General features: G+C 43.9%; 1 protein-coding gene across 1 annotated transcript in view; it reads left to right on the forward strand.

Moving 5' to 3' along the window:
- Positions 1-26,375, forward strand: part of SLC6A4 (solute carrier family 6 member 4) — a 59,352-nt gene that overhangs the window by 26,840 nt on the left and 6,137 nt on the right. Inside the window, exons 3-14 of the mRNA XM_020963343.2 lie at positions 1,554-2,008; positions 4,301-4,435; positions 5,090-5,309; positions 6,320-6,458; positions 6,814-6,948; positions 7,366-7,469; positions 9,056-9,183; positions 11,501-11,613; positions 12,517-12,648; positions 14,442-14,541; positions 15,747-15,847; positions 25,431-25,598. Coding sequence (XP_020819002.1) covers positions 1,666-2,008; positions 4,301-4,435; positions 5,090-5,309; positions 6,320-6,458; positions 6,814-6,948; positions 7,366-7,469; positions 9,056-9,183; positions 11,501-11,613; positions 12,517-12,648; positions 14,442-14,541; positions 15,747-15,847; positions 25,431-25,598 — 1,818 coding nt within the window. The 5' untranslated portion in view covers positions 1,554-1,665. The remainder of the gene's footprint in view (positions 1-1,553; positions 2,009-4,300; positions 4,436-5,089; positions 5,310-6,319; positions 6,459-6,813; positions 6,949-7,365; positions 7,470-9,055; positions 9,184-11,500; positions 11,614-12,516; positions 12,649-14,441; positions 14,542-15,746; positions 15,848-25,430; positions 25,599-26,375) is intronic.

Below are 26,375 nucleotides of genomic sequence, written 5' to 3' on the forward strand. Positions count from 1 at the left end.
CAAGAGCAAGACTAAGTAAAGGATAGAGAAATATGGTTTGTCCATGACCATGACATCAGAGAAAAGGGCACGTTAACTTCTCTGACCTTTAATTTGCTCATCTGTAAATGGAGGGAATCTTAGATCAAGAAGGGATCTCAAAGACCCAAAGCCAGTGAGTTGACTCATCCGGAGTCACGAAAGGTAGTAACTCTTAGAGGTAAGATTTGAACCAGGGCCTCCTGACTGCAGAGCCAAATGGCTGTTAGCATGGGAGCCTGCTATGATTCCTCTGTTCCTAATCTCGTACAATGTAGGTCACAAAGGTCTAAATAGAGCTTGACTTTTTCAACTGTACATTTTGCTATGTTATATTTATTATCCATTTTGTTGTTGAGTCATGTCCAATGCTTCATGACTGCATTTGGTGTTTTCTTGACAAAGATCCTGGAGTAGTTTGTCATTTCATTCTGCAGCTCATTTTACAGATGAGGAAACTAAGGCAAACAGGGTTAAATGACTTGCCCAGGGTCACACAGCTAGTAAGTGTCTGAGGCCAGATTTGAACTTAGGAAGATGAATCTTCCTAACTCCAGATCCAGCACTCGATCTACTACACCAACTAGCAGCCCTAATTAATTATCCATATTAATTTATTATCCATAGTGCACAAAAATATGATTTTTTTCCTCACTCAGTACTGTTCTCTACCATATACCAGACTTGGAGGAACTTGGTTTACATCCTGTCTCTGGCACTTCCTAGCTGGAGTGACCCTGGGCAAGTTGTTTTAATTCAATTCAATAAACATTTCACCTCTTTGAAGCCCAGTCTTCCCACCTATAAAAAACAAGGATAATAATCCCTATAATACCTCCATCCCAGGACTGCCATGAGGCTGAAATAAGATGGTCTAGAAAGCATTTGCAGACATTTGAGTGCTCTGTAAACCTCAGTTACTCTTGATATCTCAGAGTTCCTGTCTTCTAATTCTCCATTGTAAGCTACCTTTTTATTCCAACTCTCTCATTGCCATCTCTTCATCACATAGTCCTTTGGCCTCTCTTCTGTACCTTATGTGGAAAGACCCCTTCCATCAAATTCACTTCATCAAGGAAGAAAGGAAAGACACCTAAAGTGGCTGAGTTTATTGATTGAAACAACTGTCTGAGCTCCCCCCACTTTTTAAAAAACTTAAATACACCTCATCTCTCCTCTTGTTGATTCCCATCCTCAATCAGTAAACTTCTAGAGGGTGAGAACTCTAGTCTCAGTCAGAAACTAAAAGTTCTGCTATTCTACAGAGAGATCTTCCAAATCCCAGAGATTTAATGTATTAGATTGGCCTAAAAACTTAAAAAAAAAAGAAATTTTGAAATTTTAAGATTAAGATTTGAAATTCCACATTTGGTTAAAAATCTTATTTTATCCTTATATGGCAAGCCTGGGGATTTGAGGTTTCCCATTGAGCATGTGACTTGTCCTCTGGTGTTAATTTCACCTCTCCATCAGCCCTCTCCCCAAAGACACCTGCACCTAGTCTTTTCTCCTCTTTCTGTATGTTCTCCAAACAGGACCTGCAGCCTAGTCACTGTAAAGTTGTGAGGACATCCAAGAGCTGGAGAAGGAGAGTTCTTATTCCAATTGACCGCAAATGGACATGAGCACCATCTGCTAAACACCAGGATGGAGACCACCCCTCTGAATTCTAAGAATGGGCAGTCAGCCTGCAAGGATGGAGAAGACTGCCAGGAAAATGGCATTCTGCAGAAAGGACTCGCTGGCCCAGGGAACAAGGCAGAAGCAGGACAAATCTCAAATGGGTACTCAGCTGTGCAGAGTCCAGGTATGGAAGGGGACACCCGCAACTCCATCCCAGCAGACAACACCACCCTAGGCACCGAAGGTCACCAAGGGGAGCGAGAGACCTGGACCAAAAAGATGGACTTCCTCCTCTCGGTCATTGGCTATGCTGTGGACCTTGGCAATGTGTGGCGCTTCCCATATATATGCTACCAAAATGGAGGAGGTCAGTAGTGGGAGGGGGTAATGTGCAGAGTTATGTACATGAGGCTTCTGGTGAAGCTGTGTCTTTTCTGTATTAGGACCTCTCTTGTTGAGATTATCTAAAATGTCTTAAGAAGTGAATGAAGGTCCAGGGATAATGTGGCACACATTTATATCATATATTATTAAATGCTTCCTCACAACAACCTCGTAAAGTAGGCAGTGCAGGGTTTCCATTTTACAGACAGAAAAACTGAGACTCCAAGAGATAAAGGTTACTCATACACATCTAGCAATTGATGGTGCTGGGATTTGAACTCAGGACCCTTCAATCTGTACCACATTGATATTTCAATTGGGAATTAAAACTCCAACTTTCTGGACTGTTTGTTAATTCTGCTAAAGGCTAGATCACTTAAGAGAGCATGTGTTTGAACAAAAGCTTAAAGCAAGTCCCAAGATTAGTCTGATAGTTTCCTTGGGAGTCCTCCAGAATAGGGAGCTGCCAGGGTTGAGCTAAATCTGAAGTCAACACTGGCTGTAGCCAGCCCTGTCAAGTCAAGGCAAGAGGCATTTAATAAGCCTCTACTATGTGCCAGGCACTGTTCTGAGGGCTAGGAATAAAAAGGAAGGCAAAAGACAGTCTCTGCTCTCAGGCTGTTCAGAGTCTAATAGGGAAGATATTATGTAAGTAACTGTGTGAAAACAAGATATGTCCAGATAAACTGGAGATAATCTCAGAGTTAAGGCACTAGACCATATAAGAGCTCCTTAAAGGCAGAAACTATCCCTTGCACATTTTACCTTCACTCTAGCGCCTAACACAGTGCCCTGCACATAGTAGGTGCTTAATAAATGTTTGATGAATGTACAACTAGACACCCAAGTCTGCACTGGAACAAAATGGACCCTGTGGCTGGACAGAAGTGAATGTTTAGTTGTTCATGTTCTTCCCACCACATGTGACTGAGAAGAGTCAAGAGACAAAAGCCATCAGTTTATCGTCCTCCTCTTCTGGAGCTCTGGTGATAGGCTCAGGGTCAGAAGGAAGTCAGAAATAAGGCTTAGTATCTATGTATCCATCTACAATGAGATTGCATTTCATTGCAATAGGGAACAACTGAAGATTCTAGAGCAGAGGAGCTATGGAATAGGATTTGGGAGACCTGGGTTCAAATTCCACCTGGATCCACCCTGCCTCCTTACTTCTCTCCCTTGAGCCTCTTGGTGACATTGACTATTTCCTGGATTTTGCTAGAAACACTTCAACTGCCATATAGAAAGATGTGTGGGGCAGTTTAGGAAGAATCCAGATGTACTCACTTGGGAGGAGAGCCAACTTCTCTTTGTCCCAGAGGGGGTTTATCTTTGACCTGGAGTTTTGATATAAGGGGGTGGGTCTCTTGTAGTTTTTCCCTGACACTCATTCCATTCAGGAAAAATGCTGTGGAAATACAGGGTAATTCTCCTTATTTATTCTTATGCCAGATTCTCAAAAGTGGCCACCAGGATAATCTTAAGTTCCTATCACTCTCTTCCTCTGAAAGGATCGAGGCCTTTTTTTTTTTTAACGAAAGAGAAAGCCATTCCGAAAAATCACCACTGGCCCAGCCCTCCCTATCAAACTGAGGGCAAAGGTGAAGGCTCTCTGTGGCTGTGAACAATTCCCTTTCCAATCCAGCAAACACTTGCTCTCTGGATCTATATTGTACTGTCCTTGTGGACAGACACAGACATACACAGACACATCTCTCTGTGTGTATGTGTGTGTGCGTGTGTGTGTATACGAATATATATATATACACACACGTACATATATATGTACATATATCTATATCTATATCTATATCTATATCTATATCTATATCTATATCTATATCTATATCTATATCTATATCTATATCTATATCTATATCTATATCTATATCTATATCTATATCTATATCTATATATGGTTATACACACACAGACACTGTTGCTGAGGGGTGATCCCCATGGCTAATGCAGTGGAAACCAGGAAATGGTTGAATGTTGAACATTGCAGGGCTCTGGAGGGGGGGTGGCAGCATGTCTGAAATCCACTGATATGTGGACTTGGAATTTTAGAACGGGAAGTCTGTCTTTAGAACTTGGAGGCTGTCTACTCTAACCCATTCATTGCAGACCTGGGTTCAAATTCTGGCCATGTCATTATCTAGAGCCTGCAGTCCATTAGGCATCCATGACTTCCCAATTCCTAAAGTGCAAATTTCACTCTTACTACCAGTGAAGTGACAAAGTCAGAGATGACATTCCTTCTCCTCCTTGGTTACAGGGGCCTTCCTTATACCCTACACCATCATGGCCATTTTTGGTGGGATTCCTCTGTTCTATATGGAGCTAGCTCTGGGCCAGTATCATCGAAATGGCTGCATTTCAATATGGAAGAAAATTTGCCCCATTTTCAAAGGTAAGTGGATTGTTACCACTGGTCCTGGGGCAGTGGATGGAGATTCCCCTTCCCCCTTAGTAGGGGTGGTAATAGAGAAAAAAAGCTGAGGCTAGAAGAAGAGACTGTTTTGCAGTAAGCAGGCATCCCTCCTCACCATAACTGTTTGCAGAGCTATGATAGGCCTCCAATGCCCCATTTGACTGTCCCACTGCTTACAGCGATCCTGGGATTGCTGGGATCTCATTAGTGTGAATTATAAGGACCTAGAAGAAGAATTTTAGGTCCTTGATGTTTTGAAACTCTTTGCTTTTCCCTTTGTAACCCCTGTGTCCAGGACAGTGGCTCGTCAGTAGTAGTCACTGAATAAATGTTTGTTGGATTGAATCAATGTTGACGTGGCATCTGAAGGTTTACAAAGTGCTTTTCTCTATTAACTTACTCCCTCCACTAGTTACTCCTCTGTACTTACTCTCCTTATGAGATATTTGTCCATGTCTTTCTGGAAATCGCCCAAGATGGTGCTAACCAATGCCCAGGAGGCCTCCCTCTTGGTCTTTTAGTATTTCCAAGGAACACCAGGAGCATCCTCGGCCATTCATCGCCTTTGCTGACCCTTGGTATCCTTGCTCTTTAAGCACTGACTTGCCCGTAACCCTTTCTCTGACCACCTAGGGATTGGCTTTGCCATTTGCATCATTGCCTTTTACATCGCCTCCTACTATAACACCATCATGGCCTGGGCTCTCTACTACCTCATCTCTTCCTTCACGGGTCAACTGCCCTGGACCAGCTGCAAGAACTCCTGGAACACCGACAATTGTACCAACTACTTCTCAGAAGACAACATCACCTGGACTTCCCACTCCATATCACCTGCTGAAGAATTTTATACGTAAGTGCATGTAAGTGATCTTTGTTGGGGGGCAGGCCACCCTCCTGAGACTTGAGTTCTTAGGAGGCAGGTAGGGGCTCTTTGCCCTTCCTCCATTGAGCTCTCTAAGTATTTATAGAGATGAGAGCATGGGTGCAGTAGGGTTGGATTGAGGCAAGGCTGTGAAATAGCATTCCACTCACTCCAACATCCCTCCCTCTGTGTGCCTGAAGAATTCCTGTCATTCTAACCAAATCTGTCCTCCTTCTCTGTTTCAAACCTCTCTTCCTCCATCAAAACTTCCATTTCCTTTTCTGCCTTTCTCTCTACTGTCTGAAAAAAAAATGTGATAAGCTAATTCATACAAAGAAGATGGCTGTTTTTAGCTTAAAGGGTCATTCCTTCCCCAGGTATCTAGGGGAGGTAGTGTATCAACCCAAAAGTATTATACTTTAAGAGTAGAATTTCAGGGGCAAGAGATTTCCTGGGGGGCAATGAAGCCTCCCAGTGCCCCTTAAGTCACAGCACATCAGTGACTGAGTATTACGCCTTTCTAGGAAGTTGGCCCTGGGGTATAGCTACCAGGTGCTGAGAAGGAAAGAGAGAGAGGACAGGAAGTTCATCTGTCAGTTTTATTCTTTGTCCAGGTGACAGTTAATAGAGTCTGCTATTCCATCCTTAGAAACACAGGCAAAGTCAGCCTGTGTTCCTCCGGAAGCCTGATGACCAATCAAATCTTGAGTCCTTTGAGTGCACCATGACATGGTGGACGCCCATTTTATTTCGTCTTGGAATAACCCCAGAACTATATACATACATACATTCACCATTCAGTCATTTTCAGTTGTATCCAACTCTTTTTGACTCCATTTAGGGTTTTCTGGGCAAAGATATTGGAGTGGTTTGCCATTTCCTTCTCTCTCTCTCTCTCTCTCTCTCTCTCTATGTGTGTGTGTGTGTGTGTGTGTGTGTGTGACAGAATGAAATGATTTCCTCCTATTCCTCTAACGGGCTTTTCTGTCTTATTCCAGGCGCCATGTTTTACAGGTCCACCAGTCTCGAGGACTAGATGATGTGGGAGGCATTAGCTGGCAGCTGGCCCTCTGCACAATGTCGATCTTCACTATTGTCTACTTCAGCATCTGGAAAGGGGTCAGATCATCTGGCAAGGTGAGGAAGGCGACAGCACTCCTTTGCTTAGTGAAAAGGCATGATGCCCCAGAGAACCCTCAAACCCGGAGTCCAGTGGTCTTGCTACCTAAGGACAGTTAAAGCCAGGGGACAGATAGAAATATTTACTTAAAACTAAAAAGCATTCCACAGTGTTCAGCCTGCACACAGCAAATCTAAAGCCAAGGAATCACCTCGTGCTCAGTAACCATCACTTCCATTTTTGCACACCCCACTGATGTTACTAAGCCAAAGGGGTAGAATCTCCACTCTTTAAAGATGGAAGAAATGTCTGTCTCTGCAGGATGGCTGAGGTGTCATCCTGCCTTCTCTCTAACTCTGTTCTCCCTTGCAGGTGGTGTGGGTGACAGCTACTTTCCCTTATATTATCCTGTCCATCCTGCTTGTAAGGGGGGCCACGCTTCCAGGAGCCTGGAGAGGTGTCGTTTTCTACCTGAAACCCAATTGGCAGAAGCTCCTTGAAACTGGGGTAAGATAATGAGAACAGCAAAGAGGGAGGAGAGGAAAAAAATAAGGACTTTACTTGCCCGTCTGTCATTTCATTGATGGCAGGTCCACTTCCTCTGAATAAGTCCACAGGGGGCCAGCTTGTGAATGCTAGAGAGCCTGGAATTGGGAGGGGGATTGATCTGCAGTGATGTCTGAAGCTCCAGGAAAGGTGAGCTTGAGAGCTAGAGTTGAGGTGATTCATCCTGACATATACCTGGATGTCAGAAACAATTATCACAAGCAGCCTTCCCTCGATACCTTCAAGGCTCCCTTTATGGAAGCTTCCGAGCTTTCCATCAGTCTCATTGGATTTGAGCTTTGTGAAGACGCGCGTGGCTGCTGGTCTCCCCAGCCTGGTCTCTCGTCTCACCCGTTCTTTCCCTCGGTTGTATTTCAGGTCTGGGTGGATGCCGCAGCTCAGATTTTCTTCTCGTTGGGTCCTGGCTTTGGTGTCTTACTAGCTTATGCTAGCTATAACAAATTCAATAACAACTGTTACCAGTGAGTATCTTGGAACGCTGGCTACTTTATCATCTTACCATTTTGTGGGGGCATGAAGTTGATGAAGACTTCTGAAAGGACTCATGCCTTCAGGACAGCATGGCGTGGGCAATGACAATGGTGCCTCTACAGGCATTTAGAGCTAGAATTCATGCCCCGCCCCTCCCCATTTACCTTAGAGGGTGGCAACCTACATCAGTAGAGGGAGTTTCCTCACCTGGAAGCTGCCTATACCAAAATCCCAGTTGAGTCCCTCTCCCAGTGTTTCTTCTACTTCTGTCTCTGGCTGGTTGAGCAGCAATCAGAATCAAGCCAGCCAACCTGATAAAACCACCAACTGAAACTCTCATGGGGGAGTTGTGGATCAGCCAGCCGGTGACCTGTAATGGAAAAGAGGGGCAGGGAGAATGTCACATCGACTGCATTTTTATATGAATCTATCATTGTGGGAGAATCTCAGTATAACAAAATTCATGCAGACAACCCTACAGGAATATTCAGGCTAGTCACACCCATTCACAGTGTTCATAACCAGTTGACCTCAGAGACTCTAACAGCATTATATGATCTGATCATAATCAAACTTTTTTTTTCAAATGGCCATAAAAATCGGTGCATGCTCAAGTATCCTCACTGCCACACCCCAAATGCCAAGCCCCAATCTGGTACATTGCTTAAATGCTATTGCCCTTTAATCTGGCCGTCACAGGCCCTTACCAGCAGCTGCTTCCTGAGACAACATGCTGGCCCCACCAGTTAAATGTTAGCCGTTTGGCAACCCCAACACATGGTCCGTGTGTGTGCCAATGGTCATCTCAGCCCTTGGGCAATCTGGGCTCATATGCAGGAGTTCTGGGTGATGCTATGAATTAGGTCCTTTCCTGCTGGCCACCAGATTTCAGATTTCACCCCCCTGAACAGCCGTATGGAAAAGCTTCTGATATTTTATTTCCTCTGTTAATAAGAACTATCACTGGTTTCCTTGAAAATCTGTAAGTCATTGTCCTTTTCTCCACATATGGTGGTGGTTAATTTGCAAGCCGGGTCGAACTACGGCAACCTGGATTGGGAGATAGGAGAGTGGAAGGCAGGGAATACAAGAATTCTGATGATATTTTTTATTAAATTTTAAAAGCTCAATTTGTTCACTCTTGCTAAGGGAGACTTGGACAGGCTTGTCTAGGGAAACATATGAGGGTAAGAAGGAGTTCTGGGTGAGGAGTTAACTTTCTCCTTGTGTCACTTCATGAGTCACTTCCCTTCCCTAGACTCAGTTTCCTCATCTGTAAAATGAGTAGGCTGGACTATGGGCTGGTCTCAGATCCTTTCTGGCTCTGAACCTATGATCCTACAAATAATACGGAGAGACATCCTTGGGAAGAAGGATAATAGAGAGGAAAGAGTATTTGTGTTTGAAGTTAGAAGACTCGGTTTCTAACCCACCCCACCCCCCCGCCCCCAAGCTGTGCAACTCTGGGCAAATCACTCTCTCTGAGACTCTGTAAAATGATGGGCTTGGTCTAAATTGTCCCAAAGGTCCCTTCCTGCCCCAAATCCCACGGTTAAGAACTGTTCTGGTTTTTCAGAGATGCCCTGGTGACCAGCATTGTGAACTGCATGACAAGCTTCATGTCTGGATTTGTCATCTTCACCGTGCTTGGCTACATGGCGGAGATGAGGAATGAAGACGTGTCCGAAGTGGCTAAAGATATAGGTAGGAGCCTAGACTCTATTTCCTCATTTAGTCCTGACTTGGGCCAACTTGGTTAAGAGTAGGGGAGACTGGCTGGAGAGGGAGAGGAAGGCTCTTCTGCTCCTTTTTAAAAAGTATATATAGAATTATATAATGTATAATATATGATATCTAATGTAACAGTATATATAACACAATACATTACATATGATATTATAGGTTATGAATATATGTGTTTCAAACGATGTATTCTTTTTCAGCTTTTGAAAATTTTCGAAAAACACCTTCTTTGGAAATGTTACCTAGTCTCATGGGTTCTTGATTAAAGGGTCTAAAGACTTGGGTTCAAATGCCAGCCCTGTGTGACTTTGGAGAAGTCATTTCCTTTCCAGATCTCCATTTCCTCACTTGTAAAATATGGGGGTTAAAATAATGGCTTCTGAGTTTCCTTCCACCTCTTGATCAATGATGTTATAAACAATTTCTGGATTCTTAAACAAAAAATCCAGCCTGCTTGACGTGGCTGCCTGAGTGTCCCGCCATCATTCTCACTTAACACATTCCAAATTAATCTTATCGTCCTCCCTGTGAAACCAGTTCTCCTTCTTGACTTCCTTCTTTTTGTCAATGGCGACACCATTGCTCTAGTCACCCAAGCTTAGAAACTCAGTCTTCTATGTCTCCTCCCTAGGACTTCATTCTCCATCGTCTTAAACCTTCCCCTTCTCTTCTGCTTTCCACTGCATCTCATCTACTCTGAGCCTCCATCATCTTATGTGCACAATATTACAACAGTCTCCTAACTAGTCTCCCTGCCTCCAGGGACTGTCTTAAGAATCTTTTTGTCTCCTTAGCATGTGGCCAAGCCCTGCACACAGGAGGTGACAATAAAGATTTGTCAACCCATTGATAGATTTTTAAAATGCAGTATGTGTGTGTCAGTCAATAAATATGTATGAAGAACCTACTATGTGCTAAGCACTGTGACAAGAGATGAGGACACAGAGAAAGATGAAAGACGATTCCTGGTCTCCTGAAGTTTCATTTCATGGGGGAGACTAAATGCAAATAAGTGTGTATAAACAAGATAGATTGAAGATAATTAAGAGGGGGAAGGCACTAGAATTAAGGAGGATGGAGAAAGGCTTCCTGTACAAGGTGGGATTTTGGCTGGGACTTGAAGGAGTCCAGAGAAGCCAGGAGGTAGAGACAAGAACAGAGAGAGTTCCAGGCATGGGAGACAGTCCGTAAAAATGCACAAAGTCCAGAGACGGTGTGTCTGGTTTGAGGAACAGTGAGGAGGCCGGTGTCACTAGATAACAGTGAGGTTATGTGGGGATGGAAGGAAATAGGGGAGGTGTAAGAAGATTGGAAAGGTTGGCAGGAAGCGAATTATGCAAGGCTTCGAACACCACCCAGAGTTTTATATCTGATCCTGGGAGTGATAGGGAGCCACTGGAGGTCACTGAGCAGGAAGATGATGTGGAACCTGCACCTGAGGAACATCGCTTTTACAGCCGAGTGGAGGATGGACTGGAGTGGGGAGAGACTTGTGGCGGGGAGACCCCTCCCCCCACCAAGGAGGCTATTGCAGTAGTCCAGGCAAGAGGTGATGAAGGCCTGCACCAAGGTGGGGCAAGTGTCAGAGGAGAGAGGGGGGCTTATTATGCAAGAGATGTTTTGAAGATAAAATCAGCAGGTCTTGGCAACAGATTGGATACCGGGGGTAGGGGGTGAGGGAGTGAGATGCAGGGGATGACACCAAGGTTTCAAGACATCTGGGAAGAGGTCAGACTGGCAAAAGCCTCCACGATGCAAAAAAAGGTTAAGAAAACCTGCTTGTTAGAAAGCATAAAGCACAGGGATATTCTTGCAAATGAGTTGTGTGAAGTAGACCATTCTGCTCCTGGACCTTCCCATCGAATACTGTTCATTCCACAGGGGTCTGTGCATCTCAGGGTCAAATGACACCTTCTGGGAGAAGGCTTTGAGTTGCTCTGAATGGGGGTGTTAAGGGAGCAGCCGCCCACAATGGGTCTATCACCCACCACGGGGCTCATAGGCCCCAGGCTGGAAGGGATCCAGGCTTAAGCCACCTGCTCTGCCCCCCTCCCATTTTACAGATGAGGAAGCAAAGGACCAGGCAAGTAAAATGACTTGATTTGAATCCAGCTCCTTGGACTCCAAGGTTCTTCTATCATGCTCCATTGCCTTCCCAACTCTCCTTGATTTTTTTGAAGCTCTAAGTCTCTTTCTTCCATATTAGCTGGAGGCCTAGCTGTGTCCATGGCAGAGGAGGCCTGATGACTGTCTCCTTTTCTCTACCCACTCACCTCAGGGCCCAGCCTCCTTTTCATCACATACCCGGAAGCCATCGCCAACATGCCGGCCGCCACCTTCTTTGCTATCATTTTCTTCATAATGATAATCACTCTGGGCTTAGACAGCACGGTGAGTGGATTGTTGTGGGGGAAAAGGCCCTGGTGGGGGTGGGCTGGGGTGGCGGCAGGCAGGAAGGTATTTATTCAGAGACCCTTCCTCAGAAACCTGAATAAAACCTTTGAGGGCTTAGCAGTGCCTGGGAGTCTCCCCAGTGTTTTTTCTTTTTCCTTTTCTAGATGTCTTCAGGTGATGGATTCTTTTGTTGATTCTTTTTAAAAATCTTTTTTATATCACCTACCGTTTTCTAATCTATCCCTCCTCTATTCCCCTCCTGAAGAGCCATCCTTTTTACAACAAAGCATTATAGCAGGAATTTTTTTAATTTGGCAAAACCAACAAATTTTATAAGTCTCCATATCCATGCTCATGCCTCTTTTTTTGCAGAGGTAATAGATATCTCTGTGTGTATACACACACATACACATATGTATGTGGATATATATATATATATACACACACACGTACGTATGCATGCATAGGTATGTATATATACACATACCTGTATAATGTATATATGTGTAATCATGTGTGTGTGTGTGTGTGTGTATGTGTATATGCATGCATGTAGGAGTGAATGTGTGTATGTATGTCATTTCTCTTCTTTGGAGCCAAGCATGGTCAAATGATGGATTCTTAATCATGGAGGGGATGCCGTTTCCAAATGTTTATTCACAGGGCAGCCGGTTGCTGTGGCCCAGCATGGCTTCTTTTCTCCATCAATCACCCAAGCTCTCTCCTTGCCTGGGCTGATCCTGACAGTGCCATGGCCCGTTGCCCGTGACCCCAGTCCCCAAACGGTTATTCCCATGTCAGAAGTTCTCAAGCATCAGGGAGCCAAAGTGGCTCCTGCTGACCTCTCTGGGCAGGGAACCCAGGGGGATGAGGACTCATCTCTCCACATGCACTTCTCAGTTTGCAGGACTTGAGGGTGTGATCACGGCGGTGCTGGATGAATTCCCACACGTCTGGGCCAAACGCCGGGAGTGGTTTGTGCTTGCTGTGGTCATTACCTGTTTTTTTGGATCTCTTTCCACCTTGACTTTTGTGAGTATTGACTGCCCTTGACTTTGAGTCTCTCCTGGGCAGGCCCAGAGTAAACCCAGATCAGACCCTTACCATCTGAGCGCCTAAGGAAAACCAAGTGGTGATGATCCCTTCAAGAGAAGCCATTTTTAACACATGCATGTTGGCACCTTGGTGGGTGACTCTGCTGGTCTTGACCCCTAGGAAGGCTCTCAGAGGCTGATTTACTCTGACCGACACAATCCTTTTACCTTAGGACTTAAGAGGGCTGGTGCCCTTTAAAAAGTTTCCAATCTATTTCCTACTTTACTACATTAATTATATATGAGTGTTTTCCCAATGCACAGACTATCTAGATGGCTGGAAGCTCTAGTCTGTGACAGAATAACTTTTTCTTCTCTCGAGACAACCTGTCATACTGGGAGGCAGCATGGAGTCAGATAACCTCTCTGGGCCTCAGTTTCCTCACCTGTAAAATGAGGGATTTGGACTTGATAACCTTGAAAGCCTGTTCCAGACCTTAACATATGGTCCATTTACCCAGAGAAGCCAGGAGGTGGATGCCATGGGGATCATCAGCTACCTGGCCCAGCCCTGGAAGACACCTTGGAGGCCAATTGTTCAACTCTCACATTTATTAAATGAGGAAAATGAGGCTGAGATGGGGAAGTAGCTTACCCAAGGTCACAGAGGCAGGAAGTGTCACCGTGTGATTTGAACTCAGGCCCTTTTACTACTAATCTTGCGCTTTGAATGAATCAAAAGGTGTCGACTAAAGTCATAAATCTTTCTCTTTATTTTTTCCATCCTGACTCCTATTTGCAAATCAACATCTTCAAGCTATAAAAGTACTCAGCACAGTGTTATTGAGGAGTATAGAAGGAAGGGACTGAGCATTTATTAAGCACCTACTAGGTGCCAGAGGCCACACTAAGCACGTTACAAATAGTATCTCATTTGATCCTCACAACCCACCCTGGGAAGGAGGTGCGGAGGAGGTCACAAAGGAGCAGAGGCCAGATGTAGGAATAACAGACACGGGGTCAGATGCATCTGATCACACGGTTCCCTCTGGTCCCCAGTCTTTACAGGATAAGCACCTGTAAGGTTAAGTACATTAAGTGGTACTCAAAAAATGCTTGCCAAAGGCATCAACAGCAGCTAGTTTAAACTGGACTCCTAAGGGAGAGAAAGGCAAGAAGTGGAGAAGGTTGACATATGGAATGAAGCCCACACCAAAAAGGAGAGGGATCACTATGGAAAGGATAATATGGTGTAACTGGAGAGAGAGCTGAACCCAGGTTCAGTTGACAGAGAACTGGGTTCAAGTCCCACCTCTGACATTTCCTAGCTGTGTGACTGTGGAAGGGTCACTTAACCTCTCCCAGACTTAGTTTCCTAATCTATAAAATGGGGATAATAGCTGTATTGTCTACTCCCTAGGGTAGTTGTGAGGATCGAGTGCAATAATCAATCAACAAACATTTATTGAAAATCTACTATATGCCTGGCATGGTGCTAGGGACTGGAAATATGCAGAATAAAAATACACAGAAATAAATACATAGAATAAAAGAATCCTTGATAAGATATGCAAATTGCTTTGCAAACCCTAAAGTAATACATAAATGGTAATAATGATGATGATGATAATGTTATGAAGACCTCCAGAGACTAAAATTAATGCCTCAATTGAAGAGTCGGAATTTCTTTGGGGAAAGAAGCTTTCATAAACCCTTTAATCACTGAGTGTGGGAGCAGTGATGGGTCTTACTAATGGCCCCTAATTCCCAGATCTCCTCTTTCGTTTCCAGGGAGGGGCCTATGTGGTGAAGTTGCTGGAGGAATACGCCACTGGACCGGCGGTTCTCACAGTGGCGCTGTTGGAAGCAATCGCCGTGTCTTGGTTCTATGGTAAGAGTATTCTTTCCTCCGGTTCTTTCCACCGGTTCTTTGAGTCCTGCTGAGTAGAACAGGGAGGGCTGTGCTGTCACAAAAGGAGTTCCAGATGGGCTCCACAAAGGGCGACCTGCTGACGCATCCACAGGAGTTATCTTAACTAACCGCTTTCTTAGAAAACAGAATCCCTTCTTCCTGGCTGGCATCTGTAACAGATGGCTAGTGGTCCTGGGGTGGGCCTTTTCTGGTGAATTTAAAGTCTGCCTGGGAGAGAGGCTCAGGGCACATAGCATGGGTCTTCACTCCACACAGAATTCAGTTGGAAGGGAACTGCACACATATATCCACACACATACCCACATGTAAACATATAACCTATCTAATCCATTCCCAATGAGATTACCTTCCCATCTACACTGTGGGTTGTCTGCCTCATTAGAATGTGATTTCTTGGAGGACAGGGACCATGGTTTTGCCTTTCCCTTGTGACACACGGAATGCTAGGGGGGGGCCTTAAAAACACAAAAGGCCAGCTCAGCCACAGTGATTTCACATACCTTCACCTCAGTAAGCTCTCTTATGGGCACTGAGAGGGCAGCTAGGTGGTGCCACACTGCACAGAGTGCTGGGCCTGGAGTCAGGGAGACTCAACTTTATGAGTTCAAATCTGGCCTCAGATGCTTACTGGCTGTGTGACCCTGGACAAGTCACTTAACCCAGGTTGCCTAGAAGATTTCCTCTTCTATAAAATGGTCTGGAGAAGGAAATGGCAAACCACTCCAGTATCTCTACCAAGAAAACACCAAATGGGTCATGAAGAGTTGGACAAAACCAAACAGCACAATATGGGCACTGAGTCGTGTCTCATTATTTTCTGCAGAATCAGATCTTTAGAATTGGGGTACAGATAGGCAACTTCAATACAAGGTATTCCTTGAAAATTTTCAACAGATCTGATCAAATTCAGTCTTTCTCTGAGCAGATCACTACGTAGATGAGTCTATCACATCAGTGTCTAACAATCCACTACCAACTTTACACTCAGGGCTGCGGAGACGGGGACCAGCAGGCTGTCCTCACCTGCTCCTAAGACCCATGGGAAGCACACACACACACATGCCCTTTTTATATCCTATGGAGACTCTGGTTCAGTGTGACCCTGAGTGTGCCGAGGAACAGGGGCTGAACAATCTGTGTAACATGACTTCTTCTGCCTGTAGGTATCAACCAGTTCTGCAGTGACGTGAAAGAAATGGTTGGTTTCAGCCCTGGTTGGTTTTGGAGGATCTGCTGGGTAGCAATCAGCCCAATATTTCTGCTGGTAAGTTAGGATTTCCCTGCGTTCTTCTTTGTTTGAGGAATTATCTTCAATGCTCCTTAAAAAAAATCACTTCACTTTTCTGCTCAGGAATCTCTAGTGCCACGTTCTTCCCTATCACACTAATTCTAATCTGATTGTCACGTCAAATCAGTCTAGTGTTTGACCTGTGTTTGAATCCCCGCTTTCCCACTTTTGCCTGTTGAAGCCTAGAGAAGTCACCCTCTCTAAGACTCAGTTTCCTCATCTGTAAAATGAGGCGATCCCTTCTAGCTCTAAATCTAAATCTCATCTCTCGTTACTCCCCTGCATGGCCTCTCTTGCATCCATCAAACAGATGTTGTTGCTGTCTTGTGCATGGGACAACCCAAGTCTAAGTTCAAGTAAAATGTACATTTTATGTTTGATGGTTTATGGTTGATAGGTTGTAAGGAAAGGAAAGTTCAATCCTATAAGTAGCTTAATTCATGTGTGCGCACACATACATGTTGTTGGTCTGTCTTTCATTCTAGAATCAGTCTAGGAAGGGAAGACTCTTAGAGTTGCTGGCCAGAACAGAAACAATTGCCATTCACACCCACTCTAAGCTATCAAACCAAAACAATGAGCAAGAGAGGCTTGGGCTGGGACCTCTTATTGGCCAATCAAGGCATCGTCAAGTAGCTTCCATGTGGAGCAGTTGGAGGGGTGTGGCCAGCGCCCTGGTTGCGAGATGGGATCCTGACTGCTGACATACCACAGAATCTCAGAGTCAGAAAGAGCCTCAGGAGCTGTCTAGCCCAACCTCCTCATTTTTAGAGTAGAAATTAGACTCAGAATGTGAAAGTGGATGGCCCAGGGTCCCATGGGTAATCAGTAGCTGAGCTGGTACACACCAAACAGGAATCCTTTCTACTCAGAGCCAACAAGCAGCCAAGGAAAGGCTACTGACATCCTTTCAGGGATCTGCTCCCCTTAATGACCACTTGTGGTCCACCTGTGACCCAGGTTCTGCTCCGAGGCATCTTTCTGTAGAGGGCACTGCTGGTTCTCAGCAGAGGCTATTCCTCAATTTGTCCCTGTCCCTCCTTTAAGGGAGGGTCTTTTGATCTTCCACAGTCCCTTTAGCTCTTGGAGATTAGGGCCACACAGCCAAATATAAAGAGTCCATGCGTCTGCCACAAAACTAGAATTAGTTTTTTTTGTGCTGTAGTCCTGGTGTGAACATGAATCTTTCTGACCAAACCATCCTTTCTGTATCTTTGCTTTCAAAGCAATCCGTCGGTTATTCTATGACATGTACACTAACTCACACAAATCTTAACTCAAATCCCGTGACGACTGACTCATCTTTGCCTTCATGACCTTGTAAATTGCCCCTCTCTGCCCAGAAACACCCTCCCTGCTTCTGTCCCTGGCTATCTTCCCTCATCTCCCTCAAATCCTGGCTCAAAATTCACCTCTGCCAGGGAGCTCACCCTAAATGATACCCCCAACTGACCAACTGACTGTTCCTCTCTCCTGTGTTACCTTAATGTTTATGACCTTCATTTGTAGATCAGTGTGTGCTTTTATTTATCAATGTTTAGTGTTAAAGTAAAATTAAAGTAATTTGTCCCCAACTAGATTGTTAACTCTTTGAGGGAACTGCTCAAGTCTTGTATTTCTTCTATATGCCCCATAGCACCATCTCCAGTTCTTTGTATACAGTAGACTTGCTGACTGGTGTTCACATTTAGTAGAGAATGCTAAAACACAATTTCAAGGGCCCTCAGGGGTAGGTTTTCTAGAAATCTGAAAGGGGGACAGATTTTTTTTTAAGGGAAAAGATTGTAGATGATGCTTATACCAAAAACCAAAGAGCTACCAAGACAACAGAAACTCCCAACTCACATGTGTGCTTCTTTATTTCTAAAATATCTTTATGAGAATGGTCCATGTAAGCATCCAGGGTATCCTTGATGTAAACATGAGAAGGAAATCTGTAGGTTTTGGAAGATTTGTATTTGCATTTGCTACAGTAGCCCATATTTCATTGTCACACAAATAACGAAGAGGTTGAGAGAATGGAAGATCTCTCTGTTCTTATTGCTTATAGATTTTGCATTTGATGTGGGAGAACAAAAAAAAAAGTTAAAGGCTCTCCTGAAATAAAGTATGTCCCATGCGTATGTTAAAATTATAAGACTCTATAACAATCACTTTGCTCAGACAGTTGCTAAGTACTGACATCAAACAAAGCAAAACCAAGGAGATCCACGCTCATCTAAGGGATTTACTGGTGTTGGAAGCAAAGTTCTGCACAGAATCCAAACCAAAGAAAGATTCCTTTTTGATAGTGCAGCTCTCCCAGTGCTTCGGTTTACAGATGACTGAGTAAAAGAGATTGAGAACGTTGCAAAGACCTCTCAATGAAGTCCAGAGCAATGGGAAAGAAGGAAGGAAGGAAAGAGAGGAATGAAGGAAAGAAAGAAAGAAAGAAAGAAAGAAAGAAAGAAAGAAAGAAAGGAAGGAAGGAAAAGGAAGGAAGGAAGGAAGGAAGGAAGGAAGGAAGGAAGGAAGGAAGGAAGGAAGGAAGGAAGGAAGGACAAAAGAAAGAGGTAGGAAGGAAGGAAGAAAAAAGAAAGAAGAAAAGAAGAAAAGAAGGAAAAAAAGAAATAAAAGTTGGTCTATCTATAATGAAAAAAGGAAGAGGATAAAATACATACATTCTCCAGACTACATGTAGCTGCAGAGACAATGAGTTAAGAGGAGACAAACCTTCCTCTGAGCACATGCCTTATGCCTTCTATCTCTAACAAAAGTGTGTCCCCTGAGGGAAGGCAGCAAAGGGCTGAGCAGAACATCTCCCATCTGTCCCAAAGCAATGATTTCCATCTGTGCCAGAACAAGGCAAGTTCCAGCTCCTCCTGCCAGCCTGATCCCCCAACAACTGGGGTGTGGAGAACCTTTGGTGCAAAAAGGAGCAACCTTCTCTTTGACCTCAGGCCTTCCATCTCCTGCTTCACCCTTTCCTGCCTAATCTCTACCATTTGAAGGGAAAAGGAGTGAGTAGTGAAGTGGGACTTCCCATCTGACCATCTAACCTGTGCCTGCCATCCCATACTGCATTTTAATCTCCAACCTCCTTTGGGAAAAAGAGTGGCACCTTCCACTCAATAATGAACATTCTCCTACTTGGTCATACGCTTCATATCCCAGTGATTCTGAGCCCCTGGAGGTTGTCATCCAAACCCCATTCCCTACCCCTCACTACCCAATTTCTTATTCCTATCCCTTTCAACTCCCCCCCACCAAAGTTTCAACCAAGCTCCACACAGTCCTTCTACTGTTCCCTGCAGAATGCCTGTTCCATTGCCAACAAACTTCCCTTCATCCTAAATCTTTTCTCCTCCCACTCCTTCCATCTATTAGCTATTACTGAAACCTGGTTCCCCCTGATGACACAGCCGCCCTGGCCACCCTTTCCAGCACTGACTGCACCTTCACTCATTTCCCTTGGCTCACTGGTCAAGGCAGGGGTGGGGGAGTTAGAATACTTGTTCCTTACACTTCCAGTTACCTTCATCGATCAGAATCTTCTCCTCCTTTAAGGATCATGCTCTTCTACCACCTAATCAAAATCCTAGTAGTTGTTGTCTACAGACCTCCAGGTCACTCTCTTTCCTTCCTCAATGAGTTTGATATCTGGCTCACAATTTTCCTTTTCTCCCTAGCTCCTGCCCTCATACTAGGGGATTTCAGTATACATACTGGCTCTCCCTTAAATACCCTAATCACTTCATTCTTCATCCTATTCACTTCCCATGACCTACTCCTCTACTTCACCTCAGGTATCCACAAAGATAGTAATACCTTTGATTTTGCCATCGCCCAAAAATATACCACCTCTATGTTCAAGAATTCAAAACCCCCTTATGTGATCATAATCTATTGGCTTTCTACTCCTCCCTTTGCCTTCCCTTGCAAAACCCTACTCTTCATCCTCATTGTGACCTCCATTCCCTCGACCCCTCAATTCTCTCCCAACTCCATCTCCTGTTACACTAGCAACTCCCTTCTCCTCTCCCCATCTTAACCCCTTGGTAAGCCAATTCAGCTCCACATTGTCCTCTCTTCAATTCCAGCCCCCATATCATATCACCCTTTACACCCTGCCAGTTCTTGCATCACTTGGCCCATCACCATTCCGATCGGGTCCAATGCAAATTTATGTTGCATAACTTCAACCGAGCTCTCACTGCTGCTCGGCAACCCTACCCGACTTACCTATCAATTCACTCTCCCACTCCCCACAGCAGCTCTTCCAAAACTTTTCATCCCTCCTCAAACTTCCCATGCCTCCTCACCCTCTCAGCTGAGAACCTTCCCTCATATTTTACACAAAAATCAAGGCCATTCACTGTTGAGTCCTCTCTACTTTTTTCTTCCTCATCTCTTATAATTCAGGTGTTTTCTGCTAATCTCTCATCCACTCCTGTCTCACATGATGACATGGTCCTTACTTCCTATCAGGGCTAACCCCTCAACTTGTTCAAGTGATCTCATTCTATCCTGTCTCCCCCAACAGATTGACTCCTCTGTCATCCTCACTTTCATTTATTTTCAATCTTTCTTTGTCTACAGGCTCATTCCCTGCTGCCTGCAAACATATCCATGTCTCCTCCATCCTGAAAAACCCCTCATTTGATCCTTCCATCCCCGCTAACAATTGACCTATATCTCTTCTGACCTTTGGAGTTAAATTCCTCAACAAGGCATCCACAATAGGTGCCTCTACTTTCTCTTCTCCCACTCTCTTCTGGTTGTTTAGTTGTTTCAGTCACATCAACTCTTGGGTTTTCTTGGCAGAGATACTAGAGTCGTCTGCCATTTCCTTCTTTGGCAGATGATGAAACTGAGGCAAACGGTGTTAAGTGACTTGCCCAGGGTCACAAAGCTAGTGTCTGAGGCCAGATTTCCCAGTGCTTTGTGCACTATGGCACCACCTACCTGTCCTAGCTGTCTTCTTAACCCCTCACAATTCTAGCTTCTGACCTTATCATTCCACCAAAATGTTCTTTCCAGAGTTATCAGTGATCTCTTAGTTGTCAAATCCAATGGCTTTTTCTCAATGCTCATTCTCCTTGACCTCTCTGCAGCCTTTGACACTACTGATCACTCTGCTCCTTGATATACCCTCTTCTCTCTAGATTTTCAGGACTCTCTCTCTCTCTCTCTCTTTCTCTCTCCTCCTCCTCCTCCTACTTCCTTGCTCCCTTTCCAGTCTTCTTACACCTTACTCTCCGCCATGTTCTCTTCAATCCAGTGGCACAGGCCTTCTGGCTTTTCCATAAACAAGACCCTCCATTTCTCTCCTCTAGGTATTCTCTCTGGCTGTCCCCCATGTCTGGAACACTCTCCATCCTCTGCTCCATCTCTTGACCTCCCTGGCTACCTTTAAGTCCCAACTAAAATCTCCCTTCTATAGGAAGTTTTTCCCAAACTCTCTTAATTCTGGTGCCTTCCTTCTGTTAATTATTTCCTATTTATCCTGCATATAACTTGTGTTGCATATATTTGTTTGCATGTTTTCTCCTTACAATCCTATTAGATTGTAAGCTCCTTGACAAGGGCAGGGTATTGTCTTTTTGCTAGTGTGTGCTTAATAAATGTTTACTGATTGATTGAACAAAAGTCCATCATAATGTAACTTTCGAATAGGTAAAATAGGTAAACAATGAGCTGGATCAGAACTAAGTAGGAAGAAAAGAGTAGGCTGCATAATATTTGGAAAACTGCAGCCTTTTCAAGGACCCCAAGTATGTCACTGCCACAAAAGCCTATCTCTTTAACACCTTTAATACCCTGGTGACATTTAATATCTTGGTGACATTATATGGCCATGAATCATGGTATGCCACAGTCTTAGAAGAATTGAAATGACAAGTAAACCAAAAGGGAAACAGAAACACTCCTAGTGGGCATACAGATTCCCAGTGATGACTTATTTATCTTAAAATGTAGTAAAATACATCAAGGTCAGAGGCAGCTAGATGGTACAATGGATAGAGTGGTAGGCATGAGGTCAGGAAGACTCATCTTCCTGAGTTCAAATCCAGCCTCAGACACTACTTGTATGACCCTGGGCAAGTCACTTAACCCTATTTACCTCAGTTTCCTCATCTGTAAAAATGAAATGGAGAAGGAAATGGCAAACTATTCCAGTATCTTTGCCAAGAAAGCCCCAAATGGGGTCACGAAGAGTCAGACACAACCTGAAAAGTGACTGAACAAGAACAGCATCAAGGTCAAGTATGACCAGAAAAGAAGTGGGTTGGTCATACAGTGAGAGAGATAACAGATGGGTGGCATGATTATGGCACAGGTACCACCAAAACAACAAAAATAACAATGACAGCAACAACCGAGGAAGGTCCACAGCCCATTGGGTGGCTTGTTAAGAGGACTGATAGAAAGATAGGGATGAGAATGCCACTGGATGAGACACCGTGGAAAGGTGGTGATCTGCACTGGTGGAGTAGCCATAATAATGAACCTATGAATCCAGCACAGCAACAAGTAACTCTTGGCTGGTGGGCAGACTTGGGCTGGGGAAGAATAAGTTGGGAAGTCATTGGCATAATTCCTACGATGTTCTTACAAGCTCTAAAGGCAAGCGGTAGAGTGTCCAATTAACAAGAGGCAAATCCGTTTAACCACCTCTGGGTTATTTGACAGATCACCACTCTGGACTTTCTTATGGCCATCTTGGGTAAACAATTGGCAGCTTACTAAAACACTGCTCCTCACCAGCTCCCTACTTGTACACTGAAACTAAACAGCAAAGAGAACATATAAGAGGCTTGGGAACACTGGAACAAAAAGCAGATTATCTGAAAAACTAGAATGAGTAGAACATAATAGGGTAAGAGCTCTGTACTCGCTGGTACCAGGGCCCTCGGGGTCCAGGTACCTGACGTTGAATGGGGAAGGGTGGCAGTGACTCTTAACCAAAGTACTGTCTCCTGGTTCCCAAATGAATCTCTCTTAAAGCTCTCTGTGTCATGGGAGGATGAGAGGAAGCCAATATGGTGGCATATGACCCCTGGCCTGGCTTCCACTTTGAAAGCTTCCCTCTGAACTCTAGATAACACTGCTGGGAAGATTAATATCTGTTTAGTCATTTCCCATTTTATTACCTGAAGACAAAGGGGAAAAAAAGACTATAAATAGATGTTTAACCACACAAATAATTTACATTACTGTCTTCTTTATGAGCATGAAATAATAAAATTAAATTAAATTAAGGCCAATAAGGCTTCAGTATGGTGGTTACTAGGCAAAAATGATATTTGCACTCTCTCTGGAAACCAAACTAAAATAAGAAAACTCATCAACTGGGTGTTGGGGGGTTCACTGTGGAAATTTTCTAGGTCAAATATTTCACTGAATTTTCAAGTGAAAATTGCATTAGGCTGCTTTTTCCTCCTGTAATTTCTTGGGTTATGAGGACCCATGGCAGAGAGTCATTCATTCAAGGGATGCTCCATGGTAGAGTTGTCCTTGCTGAAAGCACAGAGTAGAGAGCAAATAACACTCTCCCCCACTCCCCACAGTAAGGATCATGGACCACCGAGCCTGAGGACAGAACCCGGGGATAAAGAGAATGGGTAGAAACTGGGTAGAGAGAAATATGAAGCCACAGGGTTTGGAAAGAACCTGGAGAGTTAATCTGGTTCATTCCTTTTGTCATGAAGCAGGATGGAACTCCAAGCATCCCAGGCAGACGAGAATCTATCCTTCTTTGAAAAGAACTCCATGGAAGGAGGTGCCATAACCTCTCTTAGGAAGCATTTCAGGGGCTCACAATCTTCTTCGTCAGTCAATTCCTCCTAATATCTAACCTTATTCTTCTGGCTTGAGTTAATGTTAGTTATTATGATTATGACTTCATCTTGTTCTGCTATCAGTGAAATCAGAAAAGTTTATCATCTTATGAAAAAGGCTATGACCTTGTAGCCTTGAGAGGTTACTTATATTCTCTCTGGATCAAATTATACCAGTTCCTTTTATTTTTCCTAGAGGGTCCTACATCATCTCCAATGTTTTATTCTGAATTTAAACTGTGGAGCCAAGAAGTGACTAATATTCTAGAAAGACTTTGGGGCAGCTAGGGGGTGCAGTAGATAGGCCACTGTGCCTGGAGTGGGGAAGACCAAATCTGGCCTCAGACACTTACTAGCTGTGTGACCTTGGGCAACTCATGTAACCTTATTTGCCTCAGTTTCCTCATCTGCAAAATGATCTGGAGAAAAGAAAACCCCAAATGGAGTCACAAGGAGTTGGACACAACTGAACAATGGCAAAAACAATATATGATGGCCTCAAATCTCCCAATTACTATGTAACTGATAGTATAATTTTTATCTGATTTTATAGATAGAACAAAATTTTTACATTTTTATGTGATTTTATAGGGGATAGGGATAGGGACTTAATCTGTGATTTCACTCGTAAAAAAAGAACTCCTAGAAGACACACTATATCAATGCACATTGGTACCTTCTCTCTATCTTAGAATCTTAACAAGTTGTAGAATACTGGGATGTCAATGATTTGTCCAGTGGCACACAGCCAGCATGTGCCAGACTTGAATGCAGATCTACCTGGCTTCGAGTTAATTACCTATCCACCATGCCCCGCTATTTCTCATTAAGGTAAAATTTAAAGCCTAGGAAGAGAAAAAGATGCCTTAGTGGCTCAGAAATATCTCCTAGCTATTCAGGCTCCAGGTATGGTCAAGTCATCGTCCTCCAGAGAACCAGAAAGAAGTTAAGCTGACGCTAATATTCACAAAAAATGAAAACTCTGGGGAGGAACTGCACATACCACAAATCATTTATGTTCTTTATAACCGTTAAAGTGTTTCAACAGCTGTTTGTCATCTCAATGATCATTTATTAAATGTACTTTTCACAATCCCAGGATTCTAATGGAATTAAACCAAAACAAAGCAGCTCTTACTATCAAGGATCTTTAAAAAACCCCAAACTATAAAGACAGATGAGATCTGTATATGGTGGGGTGGAATGCGAAAGTGGAGAAGAGATTTTATTTATTTTTCCTGGAAACATAGAAGCTAAAGGAAAAGTAGACTTTATATCATATCATATCATATCATATCATATCATATCATATCATATCATATCATATCATATCTATTATATTTGCCAAGGGTGAATTTTGCATGAGAATTTGACCATACTTTAGGAAAACTGAAGTCTCTAATAATGGGTATCAAGCTAAACTGGTGATTTCTGAGTCTCAGAGTTCTGCCTGGGGTTCAGTGCTTCTTTGGAGTTTGTCTGAAAAGTTGTCTCTCAAAGCCCCAGGTATTCCAGTAGAAAACTCATAATCCCTCCACTGATGCAGGCTGCAGGCCCTCCATGGCTGCCCATCTTGATACACACCCTCCTTTGAGTTCCTGGTATGGGGACGCTTGGAGGCCTTCCTTTCCTGGCACCATAGAGCACTCAGTTTACCTACCCTGCATTCCTTATGCCCAGGTTTTCTGACGTATCTGTGATCTCCCCATTGAGCATGATTCTTGGCATCTCTCTTCTAGTTCATCATCTGCAGCTTTCTGAGCAGCCCTCCAGAGCTAAGGCTCTTCAATTACAATTACCCTCGCTGGACCGTCCTCCTGGGATATTGCATTGGGACTTCTTCCTTCATCTGCATTCCTGCCTATATAATTTATCGGTTGATCATCACTCCAGGGACATTCAAAGAGGTATCACTTCTCTTATGTTCTGGGAATGGATGGTCAGGAAGGAAACAGTCCTTATGCCATTGTCTTTTTAAGGGAAATGGGCAAATGACCTTAAATTCACCAGGAAGGATTGAACAGTATGTGTTGCTATTCCATTAAAATGTTTTTTAAAATCTTGTTAAGCCTAACTACTAAATTCAGGGCACCCTAGTTCAATCTAGTGATTTGGGGACAGAGTAGAAAATCTCTTTTGGCCTATCTACAGGGTCCCAAATTAATCAGATCGCTTCCCTACTTTCAGATTGGAATTTAGGAGGGACACTTGATCTGGGACATCCAAAGTATAATGACACAAAAATTCCGGTTTACACATAACCAAGTTGGGGGATGGCCCAGCCTCCTTCCCTCTCCCAACAAAGAAGCACAATCATCTTCCCAGATCACAGAGGGTAACAGTATCTGAGCCAAGATTGTGGAAGCTACAGTTATCCTTCACCCAGATGCAAATCAGTAACTCACATAACCAACTCCATTCAGAGGATCATCCCTCAGGGATGCGGCTGTGTTGGCCAAGGGCTTAGGAAAAGAGAGGTGATTTCCAATACATTGTTACTGTTCAGAGAACAGTGAATTAATAGTGTGATTCATTTAGGATATCTATTGTTGGCAAGGTCTGCTAGTGGGTAGCTGTAGTAGGTAGAACACTAAGGGACTGAGAAAAAGGTCGTGGGTTAGTACCCTGTAGGAATCAGTTAATATCAGTCTATTCCTTGGACATACTCTGAGCCTTTAATATAA

The sequence above is a fragment of the Phascolarctos cinereus genome, unplaced genomic scaffold (assembly GCF_003287225.1).
Source record: "Phascolarctos cinereus isolate Bilbo 61053 unplaced genomic scaffold, phaCin_HiC Scaffold_5;HRSCAF=322, whole genome shotgun sequence".
Taxonomy (NCBI): domain Eukaryota; kingdom Metazoa; phylum Chordata; class Mammalia; order Diprotodontia; family Phascolarctidae; genus Phascolarctos; species Phascolarctos cinereus.